Source organism: Rana temporaria, chromosome 7 (genome assembly GCF_905171775.1).
Source record: "Rana temporaria chromosome 7, aRanTem1.1, whole genome shotgun sequence".
Classification (NCBI taxonomy): domain Eukaryota; kingdom Metazoa; phylum Chordata; class Amphibia; order Anura; family Ranidae; genus Rana; species Rana temporaria.
The window spans coordinates 181,828,524-181,845,672 of NC_053495.1; the positions used below are offsets into that span (position 1 = coordinate 181,828,524).

The 17,149-nt window shown below is 45.9% G+C and overlaps 1 protein-coding gene across 1 annotated transcript; it reads right to left on the reverse strand.

Annotated features, from left to right (window-relative positions):
• Nucleotides 1-217: 217 nt before the first annotated feature.
• On the reverse strand, nt 218-12,994 carry RPF1 (ribosome production factor 1 homolog). The gene is made up of 9 exons (XM_040360585.1): nt 12,708-12,994; nt 9,750-9,806; nt 8,137-8,217; nt 7,205-7,300; nt 6,532-6,685; nt 4,955-5,037; nt 2,907-3,088; nt 2,673-2,799; nt 218-665 (listed from the first exon to the last, which is right to left on the reverse strand). The coding sequence occupies exons 1-9, from the start codon at nt 12,927-12,929 to the stop codon at nt 624-626; spliced, it is 1,044 nt and encodes a 347-aa protein (XP_040216519.1). The 5' UTR covers nt 12,930-12,994; the 3' UTR covers nt 218-623.
• Between the last annotated feature and the right edge of the window lie 4,155 nt (nt 12,995-17,149).

The following is a 17,149-nucleotide window of genomic DNA, read 5'->3' on the forward strand; positions in this document are numbered from 1 at the left end:
CATTTGCAGCCAATAACTGCGAGCACTTACCTCCACGTTAGTACAGCGACCTCAGTTTATTTTTTTCATTCAGCCCACTGAGTTGAATGGGAGTAACCACCACATTTACCGTGTGTACCAGGCAGACACAACCAGGAAAAATAAATTAAGTTGGTCCTGCCAGAGAATCATTTCTCTCTTTTTTATGATGCAGAAAAATTACTGATAGAGCCTGCCATCTGGTCAAAACAGATTTCTAAAATACATATTTAATCAAAACTTAAATTGTACATGCATGGCTGGTATAAGTGGATCATTTACAGGATTATCTTCCTGTGAGGAAATGGGAGGATTTCTTTTCATTCATCATCCAGACGAGAGAGAGAGAGATAGCACCAACATTCCAGACCACTCCTACAACAATTCACTTCCTACTTTTTTGGCAGTATTTCTAAAAATGGAACTTTGCGGATGGTACCAGACTGGGAGAATACTTTGTACGGACAGTTCTGAAATATCCTAGTAAATCCAGGTCAGGGACAGTTTAAAATTCATTACATGTAACTACATTGTTTATTTCTTTTAAATCCAATGAGCAGTTGCATTTCTAGCACAGGTAAAGTCATTGTCCCACTCGGCAGTGATTATAGATGGAATTTTCTTCGATTTGTGTCCATTTCATGTCGCTGTGAAAAAAAAGAAAAATTAATTCCTTGCACAGAACAGAAAAAAAAAAAAAAAAAAAAAATGTATAAAGCATTTCTTGTCATGAGTCTCTGCCTCTTAAAAAGAAGTACAGCCAAAGCTCGTTAGGCTGGTCTTCTATGGATCACAGGAGTACGTTCATTTTTCACTCCTGTGACTCGTTTTAAGCAGAGTGGGCTGAAGTCCGCTCTCTGCTGATGTCACAGCAGTCGATCCAGGCACCGCATCATCTCGGAGTCGGGATGCACCAGCTCCCTGGACCAACACCCGGCTCAGCCTCTCAGTGAACAGCTAAGAGCCTGAGCCAGTTGCTCCCACCCCCTCCGGGGCCCAGAGAGTGGAGAGCTGTGACTGACAGTCACCAGCTCTCCAATCATGGAGATGTGAGAACCTAGTGAACGGTGGTGTTCAATCGCTCAGTTCTCAATGTTAGAGGCACTGGGGGACCAATGCTGCATTCACCTTGTTAAAGCGGTGGTTCACCCTAATGAAACTTTTTTTTTTTATAGCATTAAATTAGGCATAGTAGCGCAAGCTACAGTATGCCTGTATTGATTTTTTTTTTTTTAGGACGGTACTCACTGTGCAATCCTCTATAGAAGATTCCGACTCCCCGCGGGGAATGGGCGTTCCTATCAAGAGGGAGGATGATTGACGGTCGGCTAAGGCACGTCACGCTTCTCCGGAAATAACCGAAATAGGACTTGGCGCTTCACGACGCCTGCCCATAGTCTGTGCGCAGGCGCCGTATAGCACCGTGAAGAGCCGAGACCTGTTCCGGCTATCTTCGGGGAGCGTGACGTGCCATAGCCGGCCATCAATCATCCTCCCTCTTGATAGGAACGCCCATTCCCCGCGGGGAGTCGGAATCTTCTATAGAGGATTGCACAGTGAGTATAGGGCTAAAAAAATCAATACAGGCATACTGTAGCTCGCGCTACTATGCCTAATTTAATGCTCAAATGTTGTTAGTGTGGATGAACCACCGCTTTAAGTATGAATCCAAAAAAAAACACTTCTCTTTTAAAGCTAAATTCCAGCAAAATGGTTAAGTGTGTGCACACAGTTTTAGTAAGTGTCTGCAGGTGCCTGACATTGCACCCATGATCCACTTATCACTTCCACTGGGTGCAAAAAAAAAAAAATTAAGGAGTTGTAAATGAAAAAATATTTTCACCTTAATGCAATCTATGCATTAAGGTGAAAAAAACATCTGGTGTTGCCAATCACATCCAGTGACGGGCCGAGTGATACAGCGAGCGAGCGGCTATGGCGCCCGCAATTACTGACCACCATGCAAGCTCTCACATGACTGGTGAGTAATTGCAGGGAGGACAGAGACAGCCGCCGAGGGACCCCAGAAGACACGGATCGGGGCCACTCTGTGCAAAACGAACTGCACAGTGGAGGTAAGTATAACATGTTTGTTATTTTAAAGGAAAAATAAATTTTCCTTAAAAAAAAAAAAATTCTGCAAAATATGGGCATTTATAATCCTCCCCCCAAAAGGTAAACTTATGCTTTAAGATATATTTAGATTAAAAACATCAAAATATTTTCACTCATGCCATGATTGTTCCACAGTGAACATCTTTCAGCAATAAAAGGCACAACTGTAAGAAACCTTTTTCATTGTACTGCAAACCACAGGTCTTTCTGCATACTATAAGAGTGCTTTCACACTCACATCGGCCCAGGCATCGGCGGTAAGATAGCTGTGCTTTACCATTGTTTTTGCGGCACTTTTAACCCCCGCTAGTGGCCGAAAAAGGGGTTTGACGGCACTGCCCATTGATTTCAATGGCAAGGAGCACTTTAGGAGCGGTGTATTCACTGCTGCAAAAAAGCTGCTGGCAGGACATTTAATTATAATTTAATCAGCTATGGCTGATCACATCCGAATCCCTAGTGTATATAACAGTACAATGACAATATGGAAGAGAAACCATTGCAAGAAAGATATTTAAAGCTTCATCTGAAATACCAACCTTGTGGACCCACTCGTACTCTCCATACTTCGAGTCGAAGGTTCCTTTCTGAAGGGATCTTAGTTTTAATGTAAATCTGGGCCCGAGCTCTTGGATACCAACTTTCTTTTCACTCTTGAACAGGTACCTTCAAGGAAACCATAGAAATTTACTGGAGAATCATCCAGATAAGGAGACCAGTGGAAGATAAATCACACATAACCATCTGCATTGGGGTATATAGGAATTAATTACCTGTGGTATCTAAAAAAGACGTAGTCCCGCTGGTTATGGAAAGTGGCCACCTGTCGTCCAACAAAGTGGGGGTCATGCGGGAAGAGGGAGGCAAACATGCGGCCTAAGGAGTGTCCAAGACGTGTGGTGAAGTTGTTGAGGATGACCTCTGGTTTGTGCTCTGTGGGGTCTTTTCCTTTTCTCTGTAGGCGACAAGAATTGGAATTTGAAGGATATTCCCCCAGCTTCATTCAAGAGCAATGCAACATAAATGTGGCGTCTATGCTGGAGGTGCTGCCTGAGGCATGAAACATATGGCATCAAAATCACACGGGTTCCCTTCTACGGCCATAAATACATTTTTACCTATATGTTGTGTATTTGTGTTTTTTTTCCTCTAGTTATGTACAATTTTAAAATGTAGTTCTTGTAATGTAGCAACACACATTGCTTTAAAAAGGTAAAGAAGCTGGTTTGCTCTACTCCCTGCATTCCCAGCAAGATATACGCACCTTCGCTTCAAGGATAAGTACACCTTTCTGAACATGTTACACCTGCATTTAGGCTTGTAGTTCTTAATGAACTGAGGGGGGCCCTCTTGTAGTTTTTTTTGATCTTCCTATACTTCAGTAACTGCCTGCCCGTATCAGAGGCACAAGCAGACACCTATACTGACAGTCTGCAGGAGCCTGACATTGCACCCAAGGTCTGCTGATCACAGATACAATGCCCTGCAGGCTCCTAGGAAAAAAAATAACAAATAAAAGGCACTTTTTTTTGCAAGTAAAAAAAATTGCCATTTATTTTTAACCTCTTCACATCAAAAGGCTGCATATATGCGGCCCTGTTTAAAACACTTACTGTGCCGAGAGCGCAGTAGCCAGCAGTTACCAGAAAACCACTGATGAATACTAGAACCCTTAAAGGGCCAGGAGGTGGCCGGCGGGAAAAAGTTAAAGCCTTTAATTCCCCAGCCAGTCTGTTCAGTGCTAGGAGATGTTTCTAGGTATAGAGCAGCGGTCATCAACCCTGTCCTCAGGGCCCACTAACAGGCCAGATTTTTTGTATTACCTTGGGGAGATGCAGAATAGAATACTGCAATCACTGAGCAGCAAATAAACCTGTGATGTATTTCAGTTATCTTGTAAACCTGGCCTGTTAGTGGGCCCTGAGGACAGGAGTTGATGACCATTGGTATAGAGCAGGGATATGCAATTAGCGGACCTCCAGCTGTTGCAAAACTACAAATCCCATCATGCCTCTGGGTGTCATTCTTGTGGCTGTCAGTCTTGCTATGCCTCATGGGACTTGTAGTTCTGCAACAGCTGGAGGTCCGCTAATTGCATATCCCCGGTATAGAGGACCAAAGTGGCTCACTTAATATGACAGCCAATCAGTGCAGCCACCCTTCCTATGCAAGTTATTACTACAGCTACTCGTAGCTTAAACAGGACATACGTCCATAATACAGTCAGATTTGTGGATTCTCCGTTTTTTTACTACAATCACTCCATCCATGCGGTTTTCCTGCAGCCACAGTTTTAAAAAGGTACATGCACCATTTTTGTGCATTTCACTCAGCACAGCAGCCCATTCAAATGAATAAGCTTCTGTGCCCAAGCAAACGCCGGACGCACGAGTTTGAACAGAGCTTTAGCTTTGGTTCACACTGGTGCGACTTTGAAATCGCGCTACTTCAGCGTGATTTTAAAGCCGCGCATCAGTGCTGTTTTCATTGCGGCTTGGGACTTCATTTAACAGAACTCTATGCGAGTCGCAACTAAATTGGTAAAAATGAGTGCAGGAAACGTTTTCATAATCGCTGCGACATGAGTCATGGCAATATGAAAGGTTCCATTGCTGGCAATGGGGTGCGACTTGTCATGCGATTTGGAACTGTCAAATCGCACAAGTCACACTAGTGTGAACAAGGGCTAAGTCTCCATTCTTAGTTGCATTGGATTACACAGAACAAAAACCTTCTTTGTCCATATAAGAAGCAGCATCAAGACATGAAAGTTCACAAGACAAAGTCAATCTGGCCATAAAAATAAAAGTGAAAGACTCACCTTGAGCTCCTTGCGCAGGCGAACATTTGACATTTTGAAGTGGGCTGTTGGACCATCTGGTAAATGACTCAGGACAAGCCCATCTAGGAGGTTGTGAGTTAAAGATATAACACAGTACATCTGCATACATTTTCCAGCTAAACTGGGAAGGGTTGGAGAGTAACAAATGGTACAGATACTATATTGAATCAGATGTATACAAGTCAGCCTTGATTAAAGTGGAGGTTCACCCAAAAACCTTTTTTTTTTTAACATTAGATTGAGGCTCGTTTTGTCAAGGGGAATCGGGTGTTTTTTTTGTTTTTTTTTACAATCGAAGCAGTACTTACCGTTTTAGAGATAGATCTTCTCCGCCGCTTCCGGGTATGGGCTGCGGGACTGTGCGTTCCTATTTGATTGACAGTCTTCCGACGGTCGCATACATCGCGTCACGATTTTCCGAAAGTAGCCGAACGTCGGTGCGCAGGCACCGTATAGAGCCGCACCGTTCGGCTTCTTTCGGCTACTTGTGACGCGACTTATTCTCATTTAACCGCTTCCCGCCCGGTCAATCGACGTCCGGAAAGTGGTTGTAAAATCCTGACTGGACGTCTGTTGACTTCCTACAGGATTTCTTGGGGGCGCGCGGCGATCCGGGGTGTCAGTCTGACACCCTGCATCTCCGATCTCGGTAAAGAGCCTCCGGCGGAGGCTCTTTACGTGATCAGCTGTGTTCAATCACAGCTGATGACGATGTAAACAGGAAGAGCCGTTGATGGCTCTTCCTCACCTCACGTCTGACGGATGCGAGTAGAGGAGAGCCGATCGGCGGCTCTCCTGACGGACGGGGGGGTTTTGCATTGATTGTTTATCAGCGCAGCCCCCCCTCGGATGCCCACACTGGACCACCAGGAAAGCCCACACTGGACCACCAGGGAAGGGCAGAAAAAAAAAAAGAAAAGAAGAGATGCCAATCAAATGGGCACTGACTGGCAACATGGACCCCTCAGTGTCCATCAGTGCCACCTATGAGTGCCCATCAGTGCCCGTAATCGAAGTAGAACATTTTCAGTCTTTTTTTTAGTTGTTGCAAAAAAAATAAAAAAAAAAAATCGCAGAGGTGATCAAATACCACCAAAAGAAAGCTCTATTTGTGGGAACAAAATGATAAAAAAATTGTTTGGGTACAGTGTAGCATGACCGCGCAATTGTCATTCAAAGTGCGACAGTGCTGAAAGCTGAAAATTGGCTTGGGCAGGAAGGTGCGTAAGTGCCTGGTATGGAAGTGGTTAAGGATTGTCGGGGAGTTATTTTATATTTAGGAAGTGCAACACTGTTTTGTATACGCTATGGCCACTATGTACCCCATAGTGGTGTGAAACAGGTCCGCTTTTCATTGATCCTGTGCCTCTGATGCCTTTTTAACCAGAAGAATTTTTTAAACCATCTTCAAAATGTGTTAGCAAAGTGCGGTCGTCCAGACTTTTCTTTCGATTCATTCCTACATGCAGAGCCAGCACCTGTTTCCTTCAGCAGGTGGGATGCATTATGAGATGTCTGCCTAGAGCGCTGTTCTTTTGTTGTAGGTTAAAGGATACTTGCAATTTTCCGATCTTCATTGAGGACAATCAGATCTGTGAAATCCCTGGCAATACACTGTGGGATAATCTTTTTCAGTGCCAGACCCCTTCTGTAATAAACATGCGAGTTTGGAATGATAGATGACAGTTGTTCTGTAAACTTTACAGTCCGCTGTGAAGAACAGGAAAGAAAATGTGAAACTAGAACCAAAACTCAAACATGGAAAAAAGAAAAGCACAAGCGATTATCAGGCTGAAGACAACTTGTTTCAAGTCAGTTGTTCTCTAGGACCAGCAATAGTAAATGTCGGTGGCCTTTGGGTGAAAGTTAAACCTCCTATGTCCCCGATGTTACCTGTCAGTTCTCAGGTTTTTATTTCCCAGCTTTGCTACCCCTGATAACAGTATAGATATTTTTGAGTCCAGCTTTCTACATGCAAATGTGTTTATATCATGGTTATAGAGCAAAGACCTGACAGCAGAGAGGCAACGACATCATGGATACAGGGGCAGAGCCCAGGACCTGATCAATGTGTGATGGGGGGAAATCTAAGTGATTGTTTAACGCTACTTTACAGCAGTATGATAAAAGGGAAAAAAAACCACAACACAATCCTACAGGCAATATAGAGAAAAACTCTCACAATAATAAGGCCAAATATATTGAATGTTACAGTGCTTTATCTCTTACCCCACGAGGGCGATCAGATGTTGTAATCAGTATCTTTGGTGCTGTCTGTCGGTTAAAATAAGGTGCAAATTCATCTGTAGCTTCATCAAATGCCACCTAGAGGAAAGAATAAAAAAATAAAAAATCCAGTTAGGTATTCAGTTATAGGTGAGCAGTTTTATCTGTACATATAGCAGATGCCCAGAGTGGTGGGAAATACAATTAAGGCAAGTCCACCTTTGAATAAAAATTCTAATTTTTCACAGACCTGTAAACAGTTACACCCACAATTGGTGGATCACAGCTGCAATGCCAGGTTACTGCAGACTCTTCCTCCAGCTCCATACCAAGGAACAGGCTCTCATTTTGAGGGCATGTGGCCGGGTATGGTTCAGGGGGGGGAGGGGGGTGAAGAGATTGGGCGCTCGCCCCCCCCCCCCACCTTTCCAGACCTGCCGGGCTGCATGCTCAGATAAGGATCTGGTACTGATTTGGAGGGAGTTTTTTTTTTTTTTTTTACTTTTGGCGTGGGGTTCCCCCTTAAAATCCGCACCAGACCCTAGGGGCCTGGTATGGATAAAGGGGGGTGGGTGGAGGGTCTCCACTCTATTTTTTCATTGCTGGCATTCTTTTGTTTCATTTAGCTGTCAGTAAGGAAACCCACCAGCTGATAAATCATCGGTGGTTAAGGACGCAGCGGCTGGCTTCCCGGCCCGCTTCTTAACAACCAGCTATTCTTCACACACAATTCAAATTTGGGGGGGGGGGGGTGATTTTCAAACGGATTTCTCAACAAAATAAAGCAGATATGGATGGAGGGGGGAGTTTGCTTTGAATATTACAAATGAATGAAATGGCGTTTTCAGTTTCTGGTGCTCAGGTACAGTTTAGTTCCGCTTTATAAAGGCTCTGGTGGCCTAAAGACACTAAAAAATATCATATTATTGAATTACCTCTTCATCTTCAGCCTCCACTGTTGTCTCATCATAAACACGCTGGTTTTCAATTGTTTTGGGGACAGCCTTTGGTGGTGCCTAAGTACAGAAGATAAGAATTAGTACATCTGGAACAGGTTTACATTGGTCAGTTATAGAAATCTCCCATACATTACCAAATGCGGACAAAAAAAAAAAAACGACAACTGTGCAGGGCTGACACCCAAGGACAAACAGTTATGTCCCTAGTGCCAATTTTTATATATGTGGTTTTGGCAGCAGGTTTGTACGTCGTATGGACTTCACAGCGGGGGTTGAACACACAATCTGTTGGATGTGAAACTGAAAAGGCAAACTCCTGCCGCCAGACCCCCCGGTACAGGTGGGAGGAGGGGGGAGAGCAGACACACATCCGCTCATCTCCCCTTCTTGCCGTTACCCAGAAAGCGATGTCTATTGTGTCACTTTGGGTCAGCATCTAGGTGTCCCCCCGGCTAGCTTAGCCGGGAAGCAATGTTTTGCAATGCGATCTGCATTGCAAAACATTCAGTGGAGTCCAAAGGAGACGTACAGGACACACACATACGAATGTAAACGCATGCGTCGGGGGGCACCTACATGTGAAAACGTTGATTGCGATACACATGCTACATATCTCTGCGCACACCAGGAAAAGATAAATAATTCTAACACAGGAACTCCTCAGTAACACTGAGCTGATACCTATAGGGGGCTTTTTAACCACTTAACCCCCGGACCATATTGCTGGTCAAAGACCAGAGCACTTTTTGCGATTCGGCACTGCGTCGCTTTAAATGACAATTGCGCAGTCGTGCGACGTGGCTCCCAAACAATATTGGTGTAATTTTTCCCCACAAATAGAGCTTTCTTTTGGTGGTATTTGATCACCTCTGCGGTTTTTAGTTTTTGCGCTATAAAACAAAAATAGAGCGACAATTTAAAAAAAAAAAAAAAGTTAATATTTTTTACTTTTTGCTATAATAAATATCCCCCAAAAATATATAAAAAAAAACATTTTTTCCCTCAGTTTAGGCCGATACGTATTCTTCTACATATTTTTCGTAAAAATAAAAAATCGCAATAAGCGTTTATTGATTGGTTTGCGCACAAGTTATAGCGTTTACAAAATAGGGGTTTTTTTAGTAATATTTTTTTACTAGTAATGGTGGCGGTCAGCGATTTTTTTTTCGGTACTGCGACATTATGGCGGACACTTTTGACCTATTTTTGGGACCATTGGCATTTTTATTACTATAAAAATTCCACTGGCAGTGAAGGGGTTAACACTAGGGGCGGGAAAGGGGTTAAGTATGTTCCCTGGGCGTGTTCTAACTGTAGGGGGGGCGGCCTCAGAACAAATACATATAGGGTACTAAGGTTTGTTGCCATTGCAAGGGCACACACACACACACAAGTTTAAGGTTTGGCATGTTGGGTATCTATTTACTCGGCACAACCTCAAATTTTATATTTTATAGATAAAATGTGATTAATTTATTGTGTGCGTTTATCCAGAAAATATATCATGTTTGGTGGTTTTGCATCATCTTTAGGGCAAAAAACACAAAACCGGTTCTGGCAGCGAAAATGTTACCATCGGTTTTACATACCTTGTCACCAAGTGCCTCTCTCTCCTTCTTACGTTTCTTCTTCATAGCAATCTTTTCCTGGAAAATTCAAAAGATGAAAAATAAGAGAAATATATAAAAACAAGAAAATCAATGTTTTACAGCTGCAACAGACTTCTGTTGGTAATGAAATCCTTTAACTCACCCCCCCCCCCCCCCCCAAAGTTTTATACTCAGCTGTCCTTTGACTGGCCGTTCAGCAGAAGCCTCCATGCATTCATTCCCATGTAGAAGCCGTTTATTGTGCCTCCCAATGGTGAATGGCCTCTCCAGAGGAATAACGATTTTTCTACACATGCAGAAGGAACAACTGCCCAGTTGGTGAGATTCTGTAGGGAGGACTGTGTGTCTTTCTGTGGGGCGGAGCTCAGCTCTGGCAGGAACGAGGATGGGTAAGTATAAGGCCCCCTTCACACTACACTTTATTAGAGTGGTTGTAAATCCTCACATATACCCAGGGAAGTGACTGGCCTCAGGTAATACACAGAGATGAAACAAATACTCCTACATAAGTTGTACCTGTTTATCTACATCTGTCTTTCCCCCACATACATTCAAATTGCAGACTTTACACAGGATCTCTGAAAAGCAGGGGGCAGGGAGCTGAATTTAAATCAGTGAGGAGAATTCCAAGAGCCGATTGGTGGGAATCTACACCAGAGGCGTATCTATTGAAAACGGCGCCTATGGCAAGCACTGAAACTGCGCCCCCGCCAAAACATTTAAAACCCATCTTTCAGATAACCTTATCAAAAAACAGCCAACAATGGCCCGCGGGCACACACCGATACATAAATCACTGATGATGCCAACACACTGGCACACTCATCAAAATACATTGATGCACACAGTAACTCATACAAAATCAATGACACACTAAAACACTATCAAGGGACACTGGGGACAGACAGAGAGGGAACCAGTGTGATTTGGACAGAGAGGGACGCTGGGGACAGACAGAGGGACACAGTGTGATGAGGACAAAGAGGGACGCAGTGCCACGAGTACAGAGAGGGATGGACGCAGTGTGACAAGGACAGAGAGGGATGCTGTGGACAGAAAGGGATGCAGTGTGACAAGGACAGAGAGGGACAGTGAGGACAGACAGAGGGACACAGTGTGATGAGAACAGAGAGGGATGCTGGGGACAGACAGAGGGACACAGTGTAATGAGGACAGAGAGGGACGCAATGTGACAAGGACAGAGAGGGACACTGGGGACAGACAGAGGGACACAGTGTGATGAGGACAAAGAGGGACGCAGTGCCACGAGTACAGAGAGGGATGACAGGGATGGACGCAGTGTGACAAAGGACAGAGAGGGACGCTGGGGACAGGCAGAGAGGGACGCTGGGGACAGGCAGAGAGGGACGCTGGGGACAGGCAGAGAGGGACGCAGTGTGATGAGGACAGAGAGGGATGCTGGGGACAGACAGAGGGACACAGTGTGATGAGGACAAAGAGGGACGCAGTGCCTAAAGTACAGAGAGGGATGACAGGGATGGACGCAGTGTGACAAAGGACAGAGAGGGACGCTGGGGACAGGCAGAGAGGGACGCTGGGGACAGGCAGAGAGGGACGCAGTGTGATGAGGACAGAGAGGGATGCTGGGGACAGACAGAGGGACACAGTGTGATGAGGACAGAGAGGGATGCTGGGGACAGACAGAGGGACACAGTGTGATGAAGAGGACAGAGAGAGATGCAGTGCGGACAGGGGAAACAGGGAGATGCCGGGGGGCATCGTGTGGGGACACAAGGACACTGTGGGCGACAGGAGAGTATCATGGGGCTTTTTTGTCGCCCCCCCATGGCACTTGCCATGGCTGCCATACCCTAGATATGCCACTGATCGACACTTCGCACACAGGAACAGAGGTGAGACTATCAATCAGCTGGAGGTCCCTCCCTGTCGCCATTTTTTGCTCTTGGTGTCAGGAAAACTTGTCAGAAGTGACTCATGCAGATAGCAGAGGAAAGGGGGCAGCAGAGGAAAGGGGGCAGCAGAGGAAAGGGGGCAGCAGAGGAAAGGGGGCAGCAGAGGAAAGGGGGCAGCAGAGGAAAGGGGGCAGCAGAGGAAAGGGGGCAGCAGAGGAAAGGGGGCAGCAGAGGAAAGGGGGCAGCAGAGGAAAGGGGGCAGCAGACAGAAATGACACTTAGTGCTCTGGATGGAGACACACTATAGAGGGATATGCTTTGTTCATATTCCATCTCTGAGGTTTACAAAGACTATGCCAAGGAAGCCTATTCACTTTGTATTCTAGCAATGCACCACAATGCAGCCAAACGTCAGCACGTGTTGTGTGCTTCGCAGAACTAAATTTATAAATATTGCTCCCGATTGCACACACGAGGGTAAATCTGCCCTCTATGCGCCCGGGGGGCACTGGAGGGAAGTAGCAGAAGGGGGCACAATGGAGGGCATCGGAGTGAGGTAGCGAGGCGAGTGGGGGCACCCAAGGGAGGCGAGAGGGCTCCCCAGAGAGGTAGCAAGGTGACGGACAATGGAGCGAGGGGGCACCCGGCAGAGGTGGCAAGGGGGCACCCGGCGGAGGTGGCTATGTATGGATGACAACGCCCTTGGTCGCCCTCGGTATACGGACAGGCAGCAAATATCTGTGGATGATGGGCTCTGGGCTGTACACAGGTAATCACTGCATGTCTGTATACATTGGGAGGGCGCTGTCATCCTCACATTGCTTCATATGGGACTTCCTGTCTGCACAGCGGAGTGTCCCCAGTAGACACACATGTGAATAGGACTACATCCACCAACACAGGCTCTCATCCTCCCCCACACACTTCATTTGCTGTGCTCCATTCAGCACTGGCAGCTGTACTTCCGGGTATGGAGGAGCATGTGACAGCCCCAGCCAATCCGTGCAGTCACACAAGGAGCCCAGTGTAAGACACAGTGCTGCCCCCCCTGGCGGCTCCTCACCTTCCTCTTCTCCTGCTTCATCTTCATGAACATGAAGTGTCGGCGCTGCTTGTTCTTGATCTCGGAGAGGCTGAAGGAGGCCGGGAAGGCGGCCGAGCTCTCCTCCGGCTCCCCGGGCTTAGCGCTGCTCTCTCCTCCGCCCTCCTCCCGCTCCGGCGCCTTTATCTTCATATTCCGCTTCTTCTTCTTCTCCCCGGCCTGATAAGCCTCCACACCGGCCATGTGTGAGAGCAGAGGGTAAGCCACACCCACCACCAGAAGTGACGTAGCCCAAGGAGGAGGAAGTGGGCGGAGAACAGAACAAGTGTAAATACAGAGGGCGGTGTTCTGTCATAAAAGCCAACTCGTTGTGATAAAATAGAGCTGCCCTGCTCGGTTATGTATCTCTACGGTGACCCGAGTGTCCGGTGGCTTCTGATTGGCTGGCGGACGTGGGAGAATGTACTCTAGTCCCTACACGTGTATGCGCCCCAGAGACGCCACTTCCGGGGGAGCTGTGCGCTTCCGCTTCCGGTTTGCGCTGTTGTCATGGAGACAGAAAGGATGCTTCTCCAGGGGCTCAAAGAAGCTGCTGGGAGGACAGCACCCCATACACCCGTTCTATAGTCTGTAATCTCATTCCAGCCATCAGTCTGGGCCTCTCACTCACATTAGGGCCCATTCACACTGTAAGAAAATCTATATATTAAAAGTCAGCAGATACAAATACTGCAGCTGTTGACTTTTAAAGCAGGGGTTCACCCCCAAAAAAATTTTTTAACATCACATTCAGCCGAGTTGTCATAATGACAATCGGCTGTTTTTTTAAATTTTATCCCCGTACATACCGTATTTTCACCGCCGCTTCCGGGTATGTCTTCTGCGGGACTGGGTGTTCCTAATTGATTGCCAGGCTTCCGACCGTCGCATGCAGCGCGTCACGAGTTGCCGAAAGAAGCCGAATGTCGGTGCGCAGGCGCCGTATAGAGCCGACTCGCAGTGCGGCTTATTTCGGCAACTCGTGACGCGTAGTATGCGACGGTCGGAAGCCTGTCAATCAATTAGGAATGCCCTAATAAATATTTTTTACTTTTTGCTGTAATAAATATCCCCCAAAAACATATATACATTTTTTTCCCCTCAGTTTAGGCCGATACGTATTCTTCTACCTATTTTTGGTAAAAAAATCGCAATAAGCGTTTATCGGTTGGTTTGCGCAAAATTTATAGCGTTTACAAAATAGGGGATAGTTTTATTGCATTTTTATAAAAAAATTTTTTTTACTACTAATGGCGGCGATCAGCGATTTTTTTCATGACTGCGACATTATGGCGGACACTTCGGACAATTTTGACACATTTTGACAGCAAAAAATGCATTTAAATTGCATTGTTTATTGTGAAAATGACAGTTGCAGTTTGGGAGTTAACCACAGGGGGCGCTGTAGGATTTAGTGTTCACTTAGTGTGTGTTTACAACTGTAGGGGGGTGTGGCTGTAGGTCTGACCTCATCGATCGAGTCTCCCTATAAAGGGGATCACTCGATTGATGCAGCCGCCACAGTGAAGCACGGGGAAGCCGTGTTTACATACGGCTCTCCCCGTTCTTCAGCTACAGGGAGCGATCGCAACGGGGCGGCTATTAACGAACAGCCGCGCCGTCGTCCCGGATCGCTCCCCGCTGGAATCCGACCGCCGCATGTAGCGGGGGGGTCCCGATCGGACCCCCGACCCGCGGAAAGGCGGGGACGTACCTGTACGCCCATATGCCTGTACGTGCCATTCTGTGGACGTACATATACATGCGGCGGTCGTCAAGTGGTTAAAAGTCAGCAGATACAAATACTGCAGCTGTTGATTTTTAATATATGGACACTTACCTGTCCAAGGCGCCCGCGATGTCAGCACCCGAAGCCGATTTGTCCCTCGGCTCACGGGTGGCCGCGCCGCCATCTTCGGTAAGGGAATCAGGAAGTGAAGCCTTGCGGCTTCACTTTCTGATTCTCTACTGCGAATGCGTGATCCCATTGGTCCCTGCTGTCTTCTGAGACCTATGTGTCTCCCAGAAGACAGCAAGGGGGGCGGAGTAGGCGCCGGACGTGGCGTAGGTCACCGCAGTGATCTACGCCTGGAAGTGGGAGCAAATATTAGACAGGTATCTGCTCCCTTTTCCCCCCTGAAAGGTGCCAAATGGGACACTGGAGAGGGAAAGGATTCCAAAAAGCGGAAGTTCCATTTTTGGGTGGCATCAGGCGGCGGTGTGTACATGCCAAACCTCCGCTACTTCCCAAAACTACCCAACGTGTAGCAATTGGCAGGTGGCAAGCCCACCCAACATGACCCATTCATCCAACTGGGAAGTGCCACAACTGAGTGTTGCAATACAACTTTTAATATAACTTATAGGAGATAACTGAAGACCTGACATGTGCACTGCCGAAAAATGTGTTCGTTTTCGTTTCATTTGTTTTTTTAGCTTTTTTCGGAAATGTGAAAATTTTGAATTTCGAAAATTCAAATTTTCAAATTTTCGAATTTCCATATTTTCGAGTTCTGAATCTTCGGATTTTCGAATTTTCGAATTTTAGAATTTCTGAAATTTAAGATTTCCGAATTTCAGAAATTTTCAGAAATTCGAAAATTTGGAATTCGAAAATTCTGAAATTGAAAAATTCGAAATTTTTGGAATTAACTAATTTGTCAAAATTCGTTAAAAAACTAATTTGGAACTAAACCGATTGCACATGTCTACTGCTGATGATGGTAAATAATGTGCTTGTAATAATCATACAGGAATGAACTGACACTAAGCGTAGATAATCACCCCAAACGCAGGGCGATTTCGCTCTCATTGGCCCTCTTATGATTCATCCCCCCTCCCTTCCTTGCAAACTCTCAGGAGAGTGAGAAAGAGAGAGAGAGGGAGAGAGAGATGTGCATGATGTCATAAGCCTAGGCTTTTTACCAAACAGGAAACAGGAAGTGGGCTGTATAAAGTATTTATTGGCAGAAAAAAAAATGTTGTACTATCCAAAGTTAAAACAACAAGGGCAGAAGATTTAATAGATGGAAAGTTGAAATGACTGAAGTTCTGCTTTAAGAGGGCTGTAGGGCTCACATATGTGAAAGTATTCATTTATAAAGGGGACGTCACAACGGAGGTGACGCAACGCGCGGGAGGAGGCAGGTAACGCTGATGCCAAGTGACAACAAATTGCGCTCACCAGATGGCTCTGGCCAGCAAGTGACCATAAAGCATGAAGTTACGCCTCAATCCATGGAATCCATTCAAACGATCTCCTCCCAAACGATCGTTCACATGTGTGGTGAACCAGGTCGTATGAGCCTGGGAACAGCCAGATCAAATCCTTAGTGTCTATCCTCTGCTTCAGTCACCCACATCTGCAAAGCAAGCTCCACAAAAAAGAGGCAGGGAAGGCAGATATAGTGTAGTGCAGGGTTTGACAAATTTGCTTGGAATCTAGGAGCCAGCTAAAAAAGTTAGGAGCCAGAAAACGCACCCCGTCCCACCGAGCTCGCGCGCAGAAACAAACGCATTCGTGAGTAGCGCATGCATATGTAAACAGTATTCAAACCACACATGTGAGGTATCGCCGCGATCGTTAGAGTGAGAGCAATAATTCTAGCCCTAGAACTCCTCTGTAACTCAAAAAATACAACCTGTAGATTTTTTTTAAACGTCACCTATGGAGATTTTAAAGGGTAAAAGTTTGTCGCCATTCCAAGAGCGGACGCAATTTTGAAGCGTGACATGTTGGGTTTCAATTCACTCGGCGTAACATTATCTTTCACAATATAAAAAAAATTGTGCTGACTTTACAGGTGTCTTATTTTTTTTATTAAAAAAAGTGTATTTTTTTCCCCAAAAAAGTTTGCTTGTAAGGCCGCTGCGCAAATACGATGTGACAGAAAGTATTGCAACGACCGCTATTTTATTCTCTAGGGTGTTAGAATAAAAAATATTTGTATAATGTTTGGGGGCTCTAATTAGAGGAAAGGAGATGACAGTGAAAAACACATTAGAATTGCTGGATTGCTGTTTTACTTGTAATGCCAACGGCCACCACAAGATGGCACACCACAAGATCACAGAAGGAAGCTTAGGCCTGCAGAAGGCCGCAAAGCCGCAGCTTCAATTACCGGCCGGCGTGGGCCCGCCGCGATTGCGTGGCAGGGGAGGTGGGGGCGCACGGAGACACAGGCGCACTGATTTTGTCGAGCCCTGGTGTAGTGTTGCTTGTTTATTGTTAAAAATGTCACTTACAATTTTTCAAGCAGAAGAGTGCAACAGCATGTAAGGAACAACCTAGTGCGATGGAAGTCCGTTCAGACAGCGCTATCTGACCAGAGGTGTATGCTGTGCATTAGGCAACCCCCCAGCAAAAGTGACGTAAAGTGCGTGTCAGACCTAGCTTCTATGCATTTCACGTTCCTGCATGATTT

Excerpts from the sequence above, each read along its gene's own strand:
- RPF1 (XM_040360585.1), bottom strand. The coding sequence starts at position 12,929 with ATGGCCGGTGTGGAGGCTTATCAGGCCGGGGAGAAGAAGAAGAAGCGG. Across the intron at positions 7,301-8,136 it reads TGGAGGCTGAAGATGAAGAG|GTGGCATTTGATGAAGCTAC; the intron begins GTAATTCAATAA and ends TCTTTCCTCTAG. Across the intron at positions 666-2,672 it reads AGTACGAGTGGGTCCACAAG|CGACATGAAATGGACACAAA; the intron begins GTTGGTATTTCA and ends TTTTTTTCACAG.